The 18,091-nt window shown below is 41.4% G+C and overlaps 1 protein-coding gene across 1 annotated transcript in view; it reads left to right on the top strand.

The window, feature by feature from the left end:
* KMO (kynurenine 3-monooxygenase) overlaps nt 1-18,091 on the top strand; it is a 69,300-nt gene that overhangs the window by 38,539 nt on the left and 12,670 nt on the right. The window contains 7 exon segments of the mRNA XM_081824497.1: nt 5,071-5,119; nt 8,533-8,620; nt 10,214-10,379; nt 13,302-13,373; nt 14,207-14,328; nt 15,825-15,972; nt 17,609-17,666. Coding sequence (XP_081680623.1) covers nt 5,071-5,119; nt 8,533-8,620; nt 10,214-10,379; nt 13,302-13,373; nt 14,207-14,328; nt 15,825-15,972; nt 17,609-17,666 — 703 coding nt within the window.

The following is an 18,091-nucleotide window of genomic DNA, read 5'->3' as shown; positions in this document are numbered from 1 at the left end:
CAGAAAGACCAAGACATAATTAGAAGCTTGGAATTTTCCCCAGAGTGGGGAGAGGGGCTGGGAGTGGAGTTAATGATCCATCATGTCCGTGTGATGGAGTCTTCATAAAAATCCCAAAAGTATGGGGTTCAGAGAGCTTCCAGGATCATGCACACACAGAGGTGCTGGTAGAAGAGTAGCATACCCATAGAGGGTGAACACATATCTTGCCCTACACATCTTTCCATCTAGATGTTCATCTGCACCCTTGACCATATCCTTTTATAATAAACTGATAAACAGTAAATCAACTGTTTTCCTGAGTTCTGTGAGCTGTTCTACCAAGTTCACTGAACCTGAAGAGGGCCTCATGGGAACTTGTGATTTATAGCCAACTGGGTAGAAACCCAGGTACAAGCTACATTGCCATTGGCCTTCGATGTGCGTGTGTGTGGGGGGTGCAGTCTCATGGGACTGAGCCCTTACCTTTGGGATCTGAGGCTATATCCAGGTAGATGGTGTCAGAATAGCTAAATTGTGGTACAGCCAGTTTGTGTCACTGAGCAATGGCTTGGTGGAGGACCCCCCACATCTGGTGTCAAGTGTCATGCGTGTGGTAGTAAGTGAGAGTAAAGAAGACACTCCCCAGAGGAGAAGGGGAGGTTTTTCTATACAACATGCTTTGGAAAACTATTAAGCCTTAAAAAAAAGGGAAATCCTGACACCTGCTACAACATGGTTGAAACTGGAGGACTTTATACTAAGTGAAATAAGCCAATCACAGAAGGACAGATGCCATAGTACCTTTATGTGAGTATCTAGAGTAGATAAATGCATAAAAAAAAGAAATCAGAATGGTGGTTGCCAGGGCCTGCAGGGAGGGAGAAGTGGGGAGCAATTGTTTAATGGGTAGAGAGTTTCAGATGTGTAAGATGAAGCGTTCTGTGGATGGATGGTTCAGCTGGTCGCGCAGCCATGTGTACGTAATGAATGCCACAGAACGGTACACTTAAAAAGAGTTGAGATGGTAAATGTTGTATCATGTGTGTTTTACTACAATTAAAGTTTGCTTAAAAAGTGGTTGAAAAGTAAAACATTCCAACAACTAAGCGCCTATGGGAATGTGGGGTGGGGGTTGGCGGGGAAGGATCAAAATTTTCCATTTAGTGACATTCTCGAATAATAGCCCATTGATTTTGGTGTTATAAAAACATAGGTACAGAGTCTTAATGCATTAGCCAGGCAGGAGAAGGAAGCGGAAGGAAGTCTACTGACCATCCATAGGCAGATAAGCATTTTTGGATAATTAATATGTCTTGTTTCATCGGCCCCAAACTGAGCGTGGTGCTGTAGGAAAGAAACAGAAGATTTACACACGCAGGGCCAGTGTAAGCTGTACATATTAACTGTATCCTTTCCGTAAACAACTGTCCACCTGTGCACCACACCCCGTGCTTGTGCTACTTACTGAGGACCAGAGAGGAGCTTGCAACCTCGTGAGGACAGATGGTAGTCAGGTTTTTATGGAAAGAACTCTTCTGAATGATGCTCAGCTGTGTGGTTCAGAGAAGAGGGAGGTTTAGTTTTCAGAGACCTCACAGAGAAAGTGAGGTTTGAGACAGACATTTTGTTTAAATATTAAATCTGCGCCAAAATAGCGCTTTCCCAATTAAACGAGGGTCCATCTATGGAGGGGAGTTGGGTGAGACCAGAATTCTAAAAAAAAGTAAACTTTTAAGTGCCAATGTGTATTGGATAAGAAAACTCATAACGTACTTTCACTATAACACAGTCTTACAGAGATCAGCAACCTTGGGCTCTTTGGATCCAACTGCCTTGCTTTACTGATGAAGAAATAGGCTGCATGGGTACACGAGGTCCACATCAGGGGTGACGCAAGGCGGGTGTCCTCATGCACAGTGGCCAGCACCCCATGGTGTAGAAGGTGCTCCCAGGAGCGCTGAGGGGCTTCATTAGTTGCACTCTTGCTTTTGTTAAATTGAAAGGGACCATAGTAATTGTCCTACCTTTGTCTTGGATTCACAGGGAATTAGCCAAGTAGACCAATTCTGACATCATCCCCCCTCTCACCTCCCCAGAGACTGAACCAATAAAGTGTGAGTAGACCGAGGAGGAAGACATGGTTCGGAATATCAGGAAAGTTAGATGAGCAGAGTGACTTGGACTTGAGCCTGAAACTGGCTTCCTTACCCCCAGCACCAGGGGAGGGGGAAGGGGGCAGAGCCCTCTCCACTGACGGCCAAGAGGGTGAAGGTGTTGGTGGGAGTTCCCATTTGGGGCCTTCAATACTTTAGAAGAGGCAGGAAATGATCACTTGCCCACGGATCCTGCCATTCTCAGTTCTTAAGAACTCAGTTAATGCTAATTTGCAGCCACCTCTCTTTCTTTGGTTTGCATTGTTACTTTTATAACACGGTTGGACACTGAGCTTCCTTTAAGAACAACATAAAATTGTTCTGAATCGCTCAATTCCACAGCCTGTGGAAGTGCAAAGCCCTCTCCATGACCCCAGGATTTCGGCAAATCCTCAGGCAGCCCATCTTCTATTGGCCTCCCCCCTTCTCCAAGCCTCCCTCCTCCACCTGTTTTCTCTGCCCTTTCTCCCGGGCCAGGGTCAGACTCTTCAGTCTTGCTGGTTCCTGCCATCTCCCTCCCAAATTGCCCTGGGAACTGTCAAAATATTCCCTGATACACAGAGCAGGTCAGAGCTCCCCAATTCCTTTTAACGATGCAGAAAAATATTTTTTTTAAATGTTATTTAATTCCAGCGTAGTTAATGTGCAGCGTTATATTAGTTTCAGGTGTACAATACAGTGATTCAGCAATGCCCTGTATTACTAGGTGCTCATCACAAGAAGTGTACCCTTGATCCCCTTCACCTATGTCATCCATCCCCGCACCCACCCTAGCTCCCCAATCCTCGCCCCTAATCTCCTATGCCCCAAGTGGAGAAATAGCACCCCTTTCCTAGAAAACATCCCCATTTGCAGGCTTTCAGGATATAGAGTGGAAACTTGTTTTTCTAATATACTTGACTACATCAAAAACTAATGATGTACTGCATGGTGACTAACATAACATTAAAAAAAAAAGTCTGTGCTGCAACTACTGTTTTACATATCCAACTTCCTTTAGGTTTTATTAATAATGTTTTTGGTTACCAGGGCCACTTTATACTTCCTCACTTATTTGTTCTTTTTTTTTTAATTACTGTTTGATTTTATTAAGGACCTTTGTGAAGGTTCACTTGAAACAATTTAGTCTGTCCAGTCCAATTGAGTCATGAAGTGGCAAAAGCAGCCAGTTTGTGTTGGGTCAGTTACTCTACTACATGGCTGGGAAGAATACACAGAATTGTACAAAATGCAATATGATGAGTAAGGACGGTTGAATAATGATGCATAAAATAGATTAAATTGTAATCATTTGAGCTGTTATTTGAGATGTATGGCTGTCAGCTGGAAACCAGCGTTCTTTTTGTAGCTGTTTTTGTTTTGATAAATTAAATAAATTCGATAAAGCGATCCAGATAGGAAATCTGGAGCTGGAATATGAGAATTATTTCTTTGTAGCCTTCATCAGAGTTGAGGGGTTTTTTCCCCCCAGTTTTATTGAGAAACAATTGACATACATCACTGTATAAGTTCAAGGAGAACAGCATGATGGTTTGATTTATATGTATCGTGAAGACTTGTCTGTTCTCATTCACATTTTTTCTTCAGAAGATCATCCTTTTAGAATAGGCATTGGAGAAGTGAGGCTTGATGCGGGAGGCTCTAACTTTTGCTCATGACACAAGGCTGCCCCTGGACCCCGGGGAGAATTGACTGGGACCCTCTCCACAGGACCGGTGTGCGTATCGGTTCCCAGATGATGCAGGTGTCAACCAAGCCTCGCAACTGAGATGGAGAGAATATTTTCCCCAAGTCAATGAACCTTCCTAGTTAAAATGTTTCCTAACATAGTCTGAATAACAAGTGTGGTTTCTGTTGAAACGAGGTGATTCATGACACAGAAGACTGAAAAACAGAACAAAGAGGCAGAGAATGAAGAAGTCCTGTTCATTTTAATATATAACAAAGACACAGGAAGCCCCTCCTCAGTCATTGTCTTTGTAGCATGACCCAGTTATTTTTACACCAACTATACATTTAGCTGTTAATATTAAATGTTTACTTTTGGATGAGGTGAAGATTTATAAATTAGCATATTTGCATTAAATGATGTGACGCTTCTAAATTTGGGAAACACATGCTTTAAATTTTTAAAGATTAGACTCACCCTGAATTGCAAGTCTGCATTATGACTTTTGTGGGCTCTGGGTGGGCACTTTTGTCTTTGTGGGTCCCTCTCTCTCTGAAACAATAAATATTAAAAATTACATTTATGAATGCATTGGTATAAAGATTAATCCAGGCTGGATTCATTCTCATATATTCATTATATTTTTTGCTTCTGACTTTAGTATCAACTAAAATTAAAACATTTTCATGGACCCCTAAAAGTATGTGGGCCCTAGGCTTTGTGCCCTCTGTGCCTCAGGGAACAGTCGGCCCTTGCTGAACTGTCCTATAAAGTCGGAGAAAAAGAACACGTGTCCCAGGGAGGGCTGATCCTACTTCTACCAATACTTTGGGCCCCCCTCCCCACTCCTTTCACGTTGAAATGAATGCCTTCAAAGTAGTCTCTTTAGGAAATAGTATGTTTATTCTAGTGATGCGGTCATTACTGAAGTTTTTCTAACAGCTCGATTTGGAGACCTAAGATGAAAATGTGAGATTTACGAGATGTGGTTAAAACAAAACTATCTTAGTGAAAATAACATTTTTTTGCTATAAAACGAGGATTTGGCTTTTGTGGTATCAAACCTTAAAAAGCCTAAGTTTAAACTTGAACATTGTATGTATTTGGTTAAAGTGTTTATTTTTAAAAAAAAGACTACTTAGCTAAATGGCTATAAAATTAAGCTTGCAACCTTCTGCTAGATATTTCCTATTGCTGAGTGAATAATGTGAGACATATCTGTCCATTCTCCAGAAGCAAATAGTATCTACTATATTTTTCTTGCAGTATATTCTTTCTATAAGCAGAGAAAATCTAAACAAGGACCTATTGACTGGTAAGTCCAATGCTTATTCTGCAATTGTCATTGCAGTAAAGTACATGAACCTAACTAACCTTGTCACATGATTTACTGGGATTTGCTTACGATTCCTTTTCATGGGTTATTCACGGGTTATTAGGGCAGGGTATGTACAATACAAAGTAGTAGTGATATATCCTCTTATTGCTGATCAAAAAAAAATCATTTGTTCAACACATTCGATTCCTGTTGTCTTCTCAGCACTGGAATGAATGAGTGCTCACTCCCCAAAAAAACTCATGGACTAGAGGAACAGCAGATACCCTCGAAGGACGGGCAAAGTGGCACAATTAGCCCCGCACTACAGAAAGATGAAGAGCAGTATTTGGAGGCTGAAGAGGGCTGTGGTCTTTAGAGTATTGCAATAATCCCTGGGTGTATCAACCGAGCCCTGGACTAAAAGCTAGAGCACAGGGGGCAGAGGGGAGGGCGAAGGCTCATGATATTTGTGGGAGACCAAGTAGATAGAGGATGTAGGAGGTTGAAAAAGAGGAAGTTGTGAAATATGCCCTAAAGACTTCAGTGTGTTACAGACCCACCCATTAATGGAAAAGCCACTGGATTGCAAATTAAATTTTTAGCTTGGATAATCAGTCCAATCACCTGCCAGGTAGCCCTTGATCGTAACAGTTTTTTCTCCTCGTCAGCATTTGTGCTAATCAGGTCCATTCCCCACAGAGCATGACACTTGAGTAATTCTACTATCTTTTAAGTCAATTCCTCTATGCAATCCAGCAGCCTCTGAGTTTTGGAGAGCAGAGATTCTATGTGGTTTATCTGTGTTTCTCCACAGCCCCCTACCCAGCGTGAGTTTTCAGTGTGTCTGTTGAATTGAATTGAACTGGCAGGAGTCGTCTGCAAAGCTCACTCCTGCTGATTCACCAGGGACTTAAGAAATAGGGCTTAGTATTCTTCTTAATCCTACTTCCTTACTTATATTTGCAAGACTATCCTTTGGGTGGGTAGGTGTTGGGGGCAGGGATAGGTTGCTAGATATACTCATATTGATCTCAAGAAGCCCCAAAACAGCTTTTTAAAAAGTAGTCTATATCTGACCTAAGACAATCTGTTTAGAGCATCTTCTGAATTTGTTAAGATAAAAATGAGAGCAAACATTCACTGAGGTACCAGGAAGTATGTTAAGTGCTCCATATGCATTGATTTATATAACCCTCCCAACAGCTCTGTGAGGTGGGAACTCTTCCATCAGTTTTACAGGTGGTGAAGGAGGCTTCCAGAACACCCACCCCACCCCCCAGCAGCCCACACTGTTAATAAGTGGTAGAGTCCTGGGCTGGAGCTTGAGCCCTTATTCCAAAGTCCATGCCTTTAACCCCCAGAGTCAGTGCCTCCAATATTACACACGAAACATCTGCTAACAAGTAGGAGCTACAACTTGGGAAGAGCTGATCTTGGTGGACAGACTGGAAACTCCCAGACCTGGTTTTCCTTAGGAATGTGCTGCACGGTGTGTAATTTCATAAATGCCATAAATACGTGAATAAAGTGAACACGGACTCTCTTCGCTCCTAAACATTGTTTGGCATTTGAGTTCTTCCACACAGTTGTCAGTCCTTTAAACAAGTGTGTGAGCCGCCGGCTTCCCGGGCAAACACTGGCTCCTGACCGAACAGCACCCCCCCCACCAAGACTCAGGAACGAAATCATTGCCCTGTACCCCATGTAGGATTGTTTCTTGGTTCACTGTTCAGGGGGCGGGGGGATGTTAATAATTGTTAAGCAAAGCAAGCAGGAAAAGGACATGTGGTCAAGTATGTGTGATAAATCCTGCACGAAACAAGTTTTATAAGTTTCCTTACAGTATTCCTCAGGGCCTTTATTCTGATGGTCGGCATGGTGGATTTTCTAGACCAGCGCCATCCGAGACATGACCACAAATGGCAGCCACATGCGTAACTTAAACTTTTATATTAACCACATTTAAAAGCCAAAAAAGAAACAGGTGAATTTATGTTTAACAATATATGTTAACCTAATAGATCCAAAATATTATCATTTCAATGTGTAATCAACAGAAGATAGTTATTCATGAGACTTTTTTTTTTTTTTTTTGTACTGAGCTGCCAAAACCTAATGTGTACAACACATCTCCATTCAGTCTAGCCACAGGGGGCTGAGAACCAGGACCGCACAGCTCAGGGAGGTCACAGTGTTAGCATTTTGCTAATGGCTTTGACCACAAAATGGTTTTGATTAGGAAGCATATCCAGGACTAGTGTTCCGTGGAAAATTCTTTGGGATGTATTAGTATACATTTAAATAAAATTTTTTTTTATTTTTTTAAGATTTTATTTATTTGACAGAGAGAGAGAGGCAGAGAGAGAGCACAAGCAGGGGGAGTGGCAGGCAGAGGGAGAAGCAGGCTCCCTGATGAGCAGAGAGCCCAATGAGGGGCTCGATCCCAGGATTCTGGGATCAGGACCTGAGCCAAAGGCAGATGCTTAAGCGACTGAGTCACCCAGGTGCCCCAAATAAAAAATAAATTTAATTTAATTTAATTTTTTAAAAGGTTGATTCCACAAACACATTTTGTGTTTATAAAAGATATCCATAGTGGTTCCGATAAACTCTGAAACTTCTGATTTCTCCGAAGTTATTTTCCAAAAGAGTACTTAAACACAGATAAATAGATCTGATTTGTAGCTTTAACAACAATAAATAGCCTGTAATTATATACCTCTTACCCATGAGAATTAATAGGGACAAAAATAATATTTTACTCTTATGACAAGAATATGATGAATTCACTACTTTCTATAGATTGCTAGCAGGCAAAATAAAAAAAGCACCAAATAATTCGATTCTATTTATTGAGAGGTTTTAAATCTTCTTGCTCATTTTTTTTTTCTCTAAGTGTTCCAGTGTTTGATTACAAAAAGAATTAGTATCAGAAATCTTTATTTGCGACAACATGACTCAGAAGTCTAGAGACTTACTAAAAAGAGATAAAGAATCAGGCATAGCCTGAGAAAGGAGTTTGGCTGACTATTTCTAATCACAATTAAAGTCTTAAGTTAGAGGCAACTTTTAAAACATGTGCTGCCTGTTTCTTTTCCAGGGTGAAACTGTCATAGCAATGTAAAAATTTGCATGATGGAATTGGTTGGATTTTTATTTATTTATTTATTTATTTATTTATTTTGAGGATGAGGATAGTTGATTTGTATTCATCATTTTTACTACCAAATTATCCTGGAACATTTGCCAAAGAGCTGTTAAATGACCATTTTAAGTAATTCATTTTTACATTCTTAAGAATAAACATCTCTAACCCACTGTTCTCAGAAAACAATGACTATTTCAATTTGATTAAGTGAAATGAGAACTGGAATTGTATTTCTATTTGGTTTTCTTCTTTGTCTCCTCAGCTGTTGAGAAATACCCCAATGCAAAGGTGCACTTTGGCCACAGGCTGTTGAAATGTAATCCTGAGGAAGGAGTGATCACAGTGCTTGGGTAATCACCGGTCAGCCTGTTGACTGCAGAGGTGAAGGGTTGACACAGAGAACTGGATCTGTAAACTTTGTTCTCTGGCTTATTTGAAAGAGTTAAATGATTACTAAAAGGGATTCAAAGGATTTCAGATCAAAAACCAGCCTTGGCTGCCTTCTGAACACCAATACCAGTGATTCTTCTTGATTCTGAACCTGGCTCAGCATCCGACCACTGGTGGCCATCCTCTTCAAACGCTCTCTGCCCTTGAAACAGATGACCCTCCACTGCTCTGTGTTTCCTCTCCTTTTTATGGAAATGATTTGTCTGCCTCTCCTGGGCTGCCTCTGTTTCCTCTGAAGTTCCTAGCCCCATGTCCCATCCTTGCGATATGTCATGGATTCCCAGTCCATTCAGCGACCACTTTTAAATTCACTTCGCTAAAATGAACCTCTCTAGCCCGTGCCTCTGTCTTCACTCTCTTCACTCTCAGTCCTTATTTCAATCCTAATCCATGCTATTTTCCTGTTCGACACCTTCACAGGTACCTCTTGCCATGATCTCAAACACATCTTAAATCACCATCTATTTCTCTCCAAGCACTCCTGACTTCCCTAGTGCTATCACCCAAATTATTAGAGTCATTCTTGTGCCCTCTTCCCCGTTTCCTCCCATTAAATCTATGACCCCTGCCCAGTCTTTCTTACTCCCTGATGGCTTCTGAGCCTACATCTTTCTCCAGAGCCCCGTGGTCTCTGGGCTCTCACGCCTGCACACGCAGGTTGCTGCACTCACCTTATCCTCTCCATGTCCCCTCCCTCCTGAACTCTGCCTCCGGTTCAATACATCCAGTGCCAGATGAGTTTTTCTAAATTACCACACTTCCTACATCAACCCCCGCTCAGTGGAAAAAGTTATTTTCTCTCTTTTGCCAGAAGAATGTATTTAAACCTCTTGTCTTAACATTCAAAATTCTCTTCTTCTCCTCCCTCTTTTCCCTCCCCACATTGTCTTCTTTCCCTGAGCTTATCTCCCAATACCCTGCACTCAAGCTAAACGCACTGCTCTTGGCAAGTCCTGGGCACATCCATGCTGTGGTCCGTCCCTTCCCTCACTCTGCCTTCTTCTCGAGACTCCCTCCCTTTGTGCAGGGAGCTTTAGTCACACTTCCGTGGCCTGGCATGTCCTTATTAATGAGTACAGTGGTGCTATTCTCATTCTCGTGAGCAGCACGGTCCTCAGGACGAGGGCTGTCATCTTCATTCTATAGCTATTGACTCCAAGCTCAAAAGTCAGATATGTACAAGTGAGGAGGGGCCCCCCTGAGTTGCTTTTTTATACCCAAACAGATGAACATCATCATTTTTTTTTAAAGATTTTATTTATTTATTTGAGAGAGAGAATGAGATAGAGCATGAGAGTGGGGAGGGTCAGGGGGAGAAGCAGACTCCCTGCTGAGCAGAGAGCCCGATGTGGGACTCGATCCCAGGACTCCAGGATCATGACCTGAGCCGAAGGCAGTCGCTTAACCAACTGAGCCACCCAGGCGCCCGAACATCATCATTTTTACCACTAGAATGTTTTTTTTTTTTTTTAATGGTCCACTTTATTTTTCAGATCTGACAAAGTTCCCATAGATGTCACTTACGACCTCATTGCAGGATGTGATGGAGCATACTCCACTGTCAGAAGTCACCTCATGAAGAAACCCCGCTTTGATTACAGTCAGCAGTACATTCCTCATGGGTACATGGAGCTCACCATCCCACCCAAGAATGGGGATGTAAGTCCTTTCCCTTCTTTGGCTCCTCCCCACAGCCCTCCCACCCCTCGGACTAGGGAAAACACATATTCTAGTGCACTTGTTCTTGGCAGCATGTCTGGATGAATTCTCAGGTCTGTCATAGTCCCTCGTAAGGCATAATAAGTCAGGTGTGCAAATATCCCTTTAATAATATCACTTCTCTCCCTTGCCTTCGAGATATGCTTTCTTGAGTGGGCAGGAAAGAAGCAGCATCACAGCTACCCTACTGGAAATGCACAGGGAATTTGTCTGACGTAATCATGTCATTTTCCTATTTTTTCTTGGGAGGAAAAAAATGGGTCAGGAATCTTTCTGTATACTGACAATCAGAGTTCTTATACTCATGACTATATCAAATAATCGTTATTAAATAAAGTGAATAGAAGTTGTTGCAAAGAGATTTCCATTGCATTTTTCTCATTTCTTAGTTCCCAAGTTCAACCCTATGTGGCTTGAGGCAAGTACATCCTAGGTATGTTTTATATCGTCGTAAGTAAATAGATATAGGAACTGACTAAGGGAAATTAAAATACTAACAAAAGCAACAAGGATCTTGGCTTATAGGTAAAGATAAGTAAATAGTGTTCATTACAATGTGATTTGCATAGAAAACATCTGTTTTTGAGGTACAGATGCAATCTATCCTATTTGAAATTCAGATGTCTATAAAATAGCTAGTCCATTTGTGATAGTGCTATTACACACCAGGTATATAACCAAACTGTATCAGCCAGTCAAATCTGTATTTTAACATTAAATCATTGTCTATTTTTTCCTCCTAGTCACAAAAGTATTTAGTAATTCTGAAGTGCTAGTCTTATGGTTTTCAGGTGAGCCTTGTTCTCATGGCCCAGGATCTGATAATCCTGGGTTACAGGATACTAGGATCCTGTTGAAAAATTACCCCAGATGAGTGGAGTCATGCCTCCTAACGTAGATTTAAGATCGCCATTTATTTTTTCTAGGTGTTCATATTTAATAGTGATGATTAGTGGTTTACAAAAAGTCTCTGCTCTTAAAGAAAGAACAGTTTGACATAGCATTGGGACTCAGACCTGGAAGTATTTTAACATGGCCCCAAAACAATCCTAGGAAAACTCCCTTCCTTCCTTCTTCCCTCCCTCCTTCCCTTCCTTCCTTCCTTCCTTCCTTCCTTCCTTCCTTCCCTCCACCTATCTCTGTCTCTCTGTCCTGTCCCCCCTTTCTTTAACATAATAGACTCTCCATTCCATCTCCGAGGGTTGGAGTGGGGAAGAAAGATTGGGTGAGGGACAGCATGGGTGAATATTGGGGAGGTGCTTAGAGAATTGGGTGGGAGGCTCATCTCGAAGCTGCTTTTGCATAGCAAGCACCTTTTTTGCTCACATTTCATGTTTGGAAAGACTTGTGGTGAGGACCCAGTGGGGATTATTGGAGCCTGCTCTTGGATAAAGATATCTATTGAGAGCATGACTTGATAATAAAGAAGCTGAAATTTTAAAGGATTATTTTCTAGAGTCGTGAAATATGTATGAACATCAGAATATTCTTGGTATCATAGTTGCTACATCAAAACAATATATAAACCACTAATGGTGAGGATGGGGCAGGGGGAGGGGTATGTATTGTCTCCCAAACTTTTTCATCAGCTGTTTGAACCTTCACTAATGTAGTAAATGATAAATCAGTTTCAGAGCTTCGCTCTTATCTTTTGGAGTTCTAAAAGGTCATAGAAGTGGTCTAAAGATAGCAAAAGGAAAAGCAAGGACCATGTACCTCATCCCGGCTGGTCTCCTTACTCACAATTCCTAAACTCCTGACCTAAAACACTGCTCATTTCTGCCGCCTCTGCTTTGCTCAGCAAGTTCACCCCTCCCAGAAGCCACCTTCCTTTACTTCTTATCTAATCTATGGATCCCTTTGTAGTTTTAACCACTCCAGCCCCACACATTTCTTCCCTGCCCAGCTTTTATTTCCTATCCTTCAACTTCAGCATCTGCCTAGTCAACTGCATTGGAACCTCTTTGAGGGCAGAGAGTTACGCACTGACTCATTTCTGTGTCTGCGTGTTGAGCTTATTTTGAGGCTCTAAGATAAAAAGCCAGGAAGGAAGACACAAAGAACTCTAACAAGTGTAAAAATGCTGGCTAGGAGACTATGCTGCCCTTTCTGTGTTCTTCTTACCATGTAAGATACACACATGGCAGGTGCTCGCATACTTGAAATGGTTGGAAACTGATTACATGTTCCTATGTGTATCATACCCCCAGGAACCTCCAGGATTAGGGTCAGTTGGGTGTTTGGGTCATTTGATCTGCCCAAGCAATCAATACTCACTCAGGCTGCTATTGGTTTGTTGTGGGCTCACTAAAAAGAGAAGACTTCCTTCTATTATTTATGTTGTAGGAAGCAAATGATAAGAGGCTTGTTGGCAAAATTTTATTTTGCCCATGAAATTTAAACTTAGGACCTTTCTGTTCACACAAATAAGTCCCCAAGTAAGGTGAAAAATAAAGTATAAAAATATCACACACACACATATATGGACATATACATATATAGTTTATATGTTTATGTGTATAATGTATATGTATATACATGTATGTGTTTATGTGTGGGGGTGTGTGTGTCTGCATGTGGGCTTAGAAATGAAGAGAGAAGGTGAGAGAGAGAGAACATCTCAAAATCTTGAATTTCATCTGGTATCAAGAACCCACCTAAGTTATAGGAATTTCTAAAGACAGGACAGGAAGGGTTTTTAAGACAACTTCTACTTTAAATAAGAGAAGGTGTGCATATCACCATGTGTATGATACTATTTGAATTGCTACAGAAACAATCATAACATAAGCAGAGTCAGTTTTATAGATGTGCTGCATTAGTGCATTAATCCAACACAAATATAATTTTTTCCCCCTACAGTATGCCATGGAACCTAATTATCTGCATATTTGGCCTAGAAATACCTTTATGATGATTGCGCTTCCTAACATGGTAATATAGAATTTATCAATGTAATTTTGCATCTATAAGGTTTTTCATTACTTACTTTTGTATTTTGTATGTATGCCTAATTGCTTTTACACTTAGCACGTGTATACTTTTAACATCATTGTTTAGTCTATTTAGTGATTATATCATTGAAACTTTGGGATTCCTGAGGAAAAACCTGAAGGAATTCCAATTATTTATCGTGGAAAGGAGATTGAACACATATAAGTTACAAGTGGCAGTTTGTGTGTGGTGCCTGTCCTCTCCCCCAAGATGGTGTAGGAGGAAATGGCCTTCCAATAAAGCCAAAGAGATTCGGGTTCTACACAAGGCAGTCCTTCCAGTGTGTGAGGTGTCTGGGACATTGGAATATAGATAGTCAAAAAGGGGCATGGCTGTTCTTTCATTAGACCCTAGAGACTTTTTTTGCTCTCTAGATCTAACTACATATTTGTCTAGTTGGTCTTCTTCTGTCCCTTGGCAGCAATGCTGGGGTCCAGTGCCTCGTAACATTATCTGAAGAGGAAGAAGAGACAGGAAAAGTGAGGAGAAATTCAATCCAACCAGCCGATTAGTTATATAAGGAGGGTAGTGTTTGCGATTAGTAATCTAAGGAGGGTAGTGGTTGCTTGGTGAAATGGCTGAGGTTTACCGTGTAGAAATTCTAGTAAGCGAGAAGCTGGGGAGCACCTGGGACTTGGGGGGCTTTTCTTTGGGAGTGAGGGGAGAAAGCCAGCTGTGTTTCCTGCTGGCCTGGACATTTCTGCCAGGTGTCCCTCGGCCACAGCAAGAACCTGAGACTACATTCTCTCACACTCTTCCTCTCCTTCTCGCAGAACAGATCTTTCACGTGTACTTTGTTCATGCCCTTTGACGAGTTTGAAAAACTTGTAACCAGCAGTGATGTGCTGGATTTCTTCCAGAAGTACTTTCCAGATTCCATTCCTCTAATTGGAGAGTAAGTTTCAAGATGTGCAAGTGTGCCTTTCTCTCCACTGCTTTGAGCTACTCAAAATCTAAATAAAGGTGCTGCAATAAAGGTTACTTCCGTTTGGATGAAATGTGACTGGTCCTGGACGGGAAACCTGCCTTAGAGCAAAGTCTAAAGTGGATGTTGTGTTGTGAGTGGGAATTCTGAAAACCCCATGGCAGGCCCAGTTTCCCTGGGAAAGACAAGTCACCCACGTCCCCAGGCCTCTCTGCCTCCTGTGTGGGCTCTCAGGTCCTTGGAGGTTGGTGTGCTGCAGAGTGGGGCTGTGCTTCCCTCTGCTGGTGGGCACACAGGTCCAAGGCGCAGCAGATGCGAGCTGGGGTCCTCACTTTCTAGCTGGGTTCGCTTTCCTAGCTCACAGGGCCCTCCTGGGAACATGGCGATCCATAGTGGTACCTGCCCCAGAGTGTTGAGAGGACAGGACAAGTTCTTGCCTATAGATCGTTCGGCACAGGGCCTGGCACATACAGAGCCCCCCAGCTGGGAGCTAGCTTGTTAGCTGTCTGGTTTATGACCCACGGCCCCTCTGCCTCCTGTCAATGCCACCCCCCCCCCCAGGGTCTTGTCACTGGGTCTCACTAAGTACCTCTGCCCCCACCTGGAATCCAGCTCACTCCCCACCTCCAGCAGGGTTTTCATGGAGGCAGCACAGTGCTGCAGAAAGTGAGACTTAAGGCTGCTTCTGCCCCTCACTCCCTGAGTCTCAGATCGCTCATCTTTACAATGGGCATCAGGACATCTACCTTTGGGGGGCAGTTGTGACGTGACATGCACCAACTATATAAAAGGGGTGGCCCACTGCCAGCCCACAGCAGCTCTCTTTAAAATGGTCGATTTCGATCCTTACCTGCTAACTCAGTGTGCACTGATCTCCCTTTCTCTGATGTTGAGAAATCTCTGCACGCCACAATTTACCCCTTATGTTTCGTGGTTATTTCTTGCCTCTCCAACCGGACTTAAAATTCTTGAGGGTATGTACTGTTTCTCTACTTACAACTGCCACAAATCCTCTGTAGATGCCTGACGCTCACTAGCTTCCAAATCTATGTAAAGTCACGTTCATTTTAGTTTTTGGTGTGTGTGGCTTTAATCAGATGCACCACGTCTCAATTTTTCCACTAAAACCTAAAACACAACAGAACAGTTGAAAATTGCGTGACCTGCACGCCTGATAAGAAAATTTCATGACACATAACACAGACGCATTTCGAGTTCTTGAGATGCAGTCAAACTTGTCCTGGTTGGATGTGATTAACATTGTTGAGAACAAAACAGGCAATTAGAACAATGGAATTTCAGGAACTCGAAGAAACTTCAGTTTCTCCTTTTCCTGTTTTCTTTCTGGCATTTTTGTGTGTTTCTCAATAAAATCCAATGGTAATGAAGTCAGTACATCTGAAAGAATTATGCAGGATTTAATACCCAACTTCAGGTGCTTATGTTCTGGTTGTTTCCCTTTGAAGGCAAACCCTGGTACAAGATTTTTTCCTGTTGCCGGCACAGCCCATGATATCTGTGAAGTGCTCTTCTTTTCACCTGAAGTCACACTGTGTGCTGATGGGGGACGCAGCTCACGCCATTGTGCCCTTTTTTGGGCAAGGAATGAATGCAGTAAGTCCTTTCTCCTAAAGTAAGTCAGTCTCAACCAAAAAATCGTAAATAACAATCATGCCTAAAACTATCCCCACATAACGTCTGAGAAAACAATCAATTCCACAATCCTACCAGCTGTTTAGATTGATCACCAGCTATAGTCAAGTCTTGGGTTGCTTGATCCAGTAATTTCACATAGGAAAAAGCAATAATGCAGAAGACGGTTTTCTGTGCAGTTAGAAAATATATTGATAGCTTGAAATTTGGGAACCTGTCAGCAATTCAAGCCTTAATTAAAAAAATTTTTTTTGAGATTATGCATAAATATATAAATGTTAGGCTCAAAAAAGAAAAAGAGCCCAAACTGTCTGTTGTTTTCTCCACTTTTTCTTTCCAAGGGAAAGGAAAATGCAGTTGACAGAGTTGAAGAAGACTATGAAATAGATTTGATGTTGAATACTACTGCTTTCATGGAAGTTTTATTGTTCTGGCTAGAAAAATATATTTCTGAAAAGAAATAGTGCTCAAATATGAAACATTAATTTCAAGGAATCCTAAAATAGTTATCTAGACAGACAATTATTTTGTGTGTGTTTGATAACTAATAGCTTTATAATCACAGCCTTTTAATGTTTTGGTGATCGGGATCTATCCCAAGTGTAAATAGGCTATAAATCTAATCACTTACATTTTCCGCAAAGTAGTCTAAACACTTTGTTTTACAAACACCTAAGAACACACCAATTTTAGGATAGTGGGTAAGGGCCTGGGCTCTGGCAGTATAAGGCCCGGTTCAAATCCTGGCTCCAAGATTTATTAGAATGTTCTTGCTCAACTAACTTAAACTTACCTTTACTTCCTTGTCTGTAAAATGGGTTTTCAATAGTGCCTACACCATAGAAGTTCTTGGGGGATAAATGAATGAATTAAGTAAAGAATTTAAAAGTGTTATTATCTCAGCCTATGTGGTATTTTGCATCTCTAACTTCCTGTAGCATTAATAGTCTATATTGCTGACAAGAATATTTATTGGCTTCAGATGTAATCTCTATAATTGATGCGAAAAAGATTTTTTTAACGTTTACATTTTTTATATTGTCTCTAAAACTATAGTTTGAATTCCTAGAAAGCAGGAAACCTAGCTTTTGATTTTCTTCTTCCCCACTGCGTTTAGCGTCAAACCTTACCAAATAGTGTTAATTTTGTGGATTTCGTGACATTGGAAATTTGCTCTAATCTTTGGTTTAAAGGAACTAAATTAATATGAGAGTTCTAGCCTGTCATTAATTTCTCTAAATGTGAAGCTTAAAGACTGAATAGTTTAAATAAGATTCGAATACTCATGTTAGAGCAATATAATTGTTCTTGCTTCTTAAAGAAGCAGTGGAATCCATCAAAATTACAAGAGTAATTTAAAATTTTGATCAAATTCCAAATCATTATAATCAATATGCATTAGGCAAAGACAAACCATCAGGTATGCAGTTGAGGGTCATTTATGATCCTAATTTAATGCCATACGTGACTAAGCAGCTGTGTGCTGGTTGAAGGCAAACATCCTACGAATCATACTCATCAATGGGAAGTCTGTTCAAAATTGCTCAGAAGCTTTCATTATTTCCAGTTTATTTTTCCCTATTTTTTCTTATTTCAGGGCTTTGAAGACTGCTTGGTATTTGATGAGTTAATGGATAAATTCAACAATGACCTTAGTAAGTAAAATTTGTCAAATGGACATGGACTAGCCCTGCTGATTAATTGTGGACCTATTTCTGACCCTGGAGGAGGGCAAACCCATGATGCATTTTTCCTGTTCAGGATTATAAATTTTTCTATTAGCAGCCCATGCCACCGGTACCTACTCAGACAAGGAGCACCTAGAGAGGGAAACATAGTTTCTTTTTTTTTTTTTAAGATTTTATTTATTTATTTGACAGAGAGCTAGAGAACACAAGTAGGCAGAGGGAGAGGGAGAAGCAGGCTCCCCGCAGAGCAGGGAGCCCGACGCGGGGCTCGATCCCAGGATCCCGGGATCATGACCTGAGCCGAAGGCAGCCGCTTAACCGACTGAGCCACCCAGGCGCCCGAAACATAGTTTCTTTTAAGGTTTGTACCTGGAGGTCTGTGCAGTGATCCT

This window comes from Leptonychotes weddellii, chromosome 6 (assembly GCF_054177405.1).
Source record: "Leptonychotes weddellii isolate Sample4059 chromosome 6, ASM5417740v2, whole genome shotgun sequence".
NCBI classification, from domain to species: domain Eukaryota; kingdom Metazoa; phylum Chordata; class Mammalia; order Carnivora; family Phocidae; genus Leptonychotes; species Leptonychotes weddellii.
Note: the sequence above shows the minus strand (reverse complement) of the source record. Positions and strands in the feature narration are given on the sequence as shown.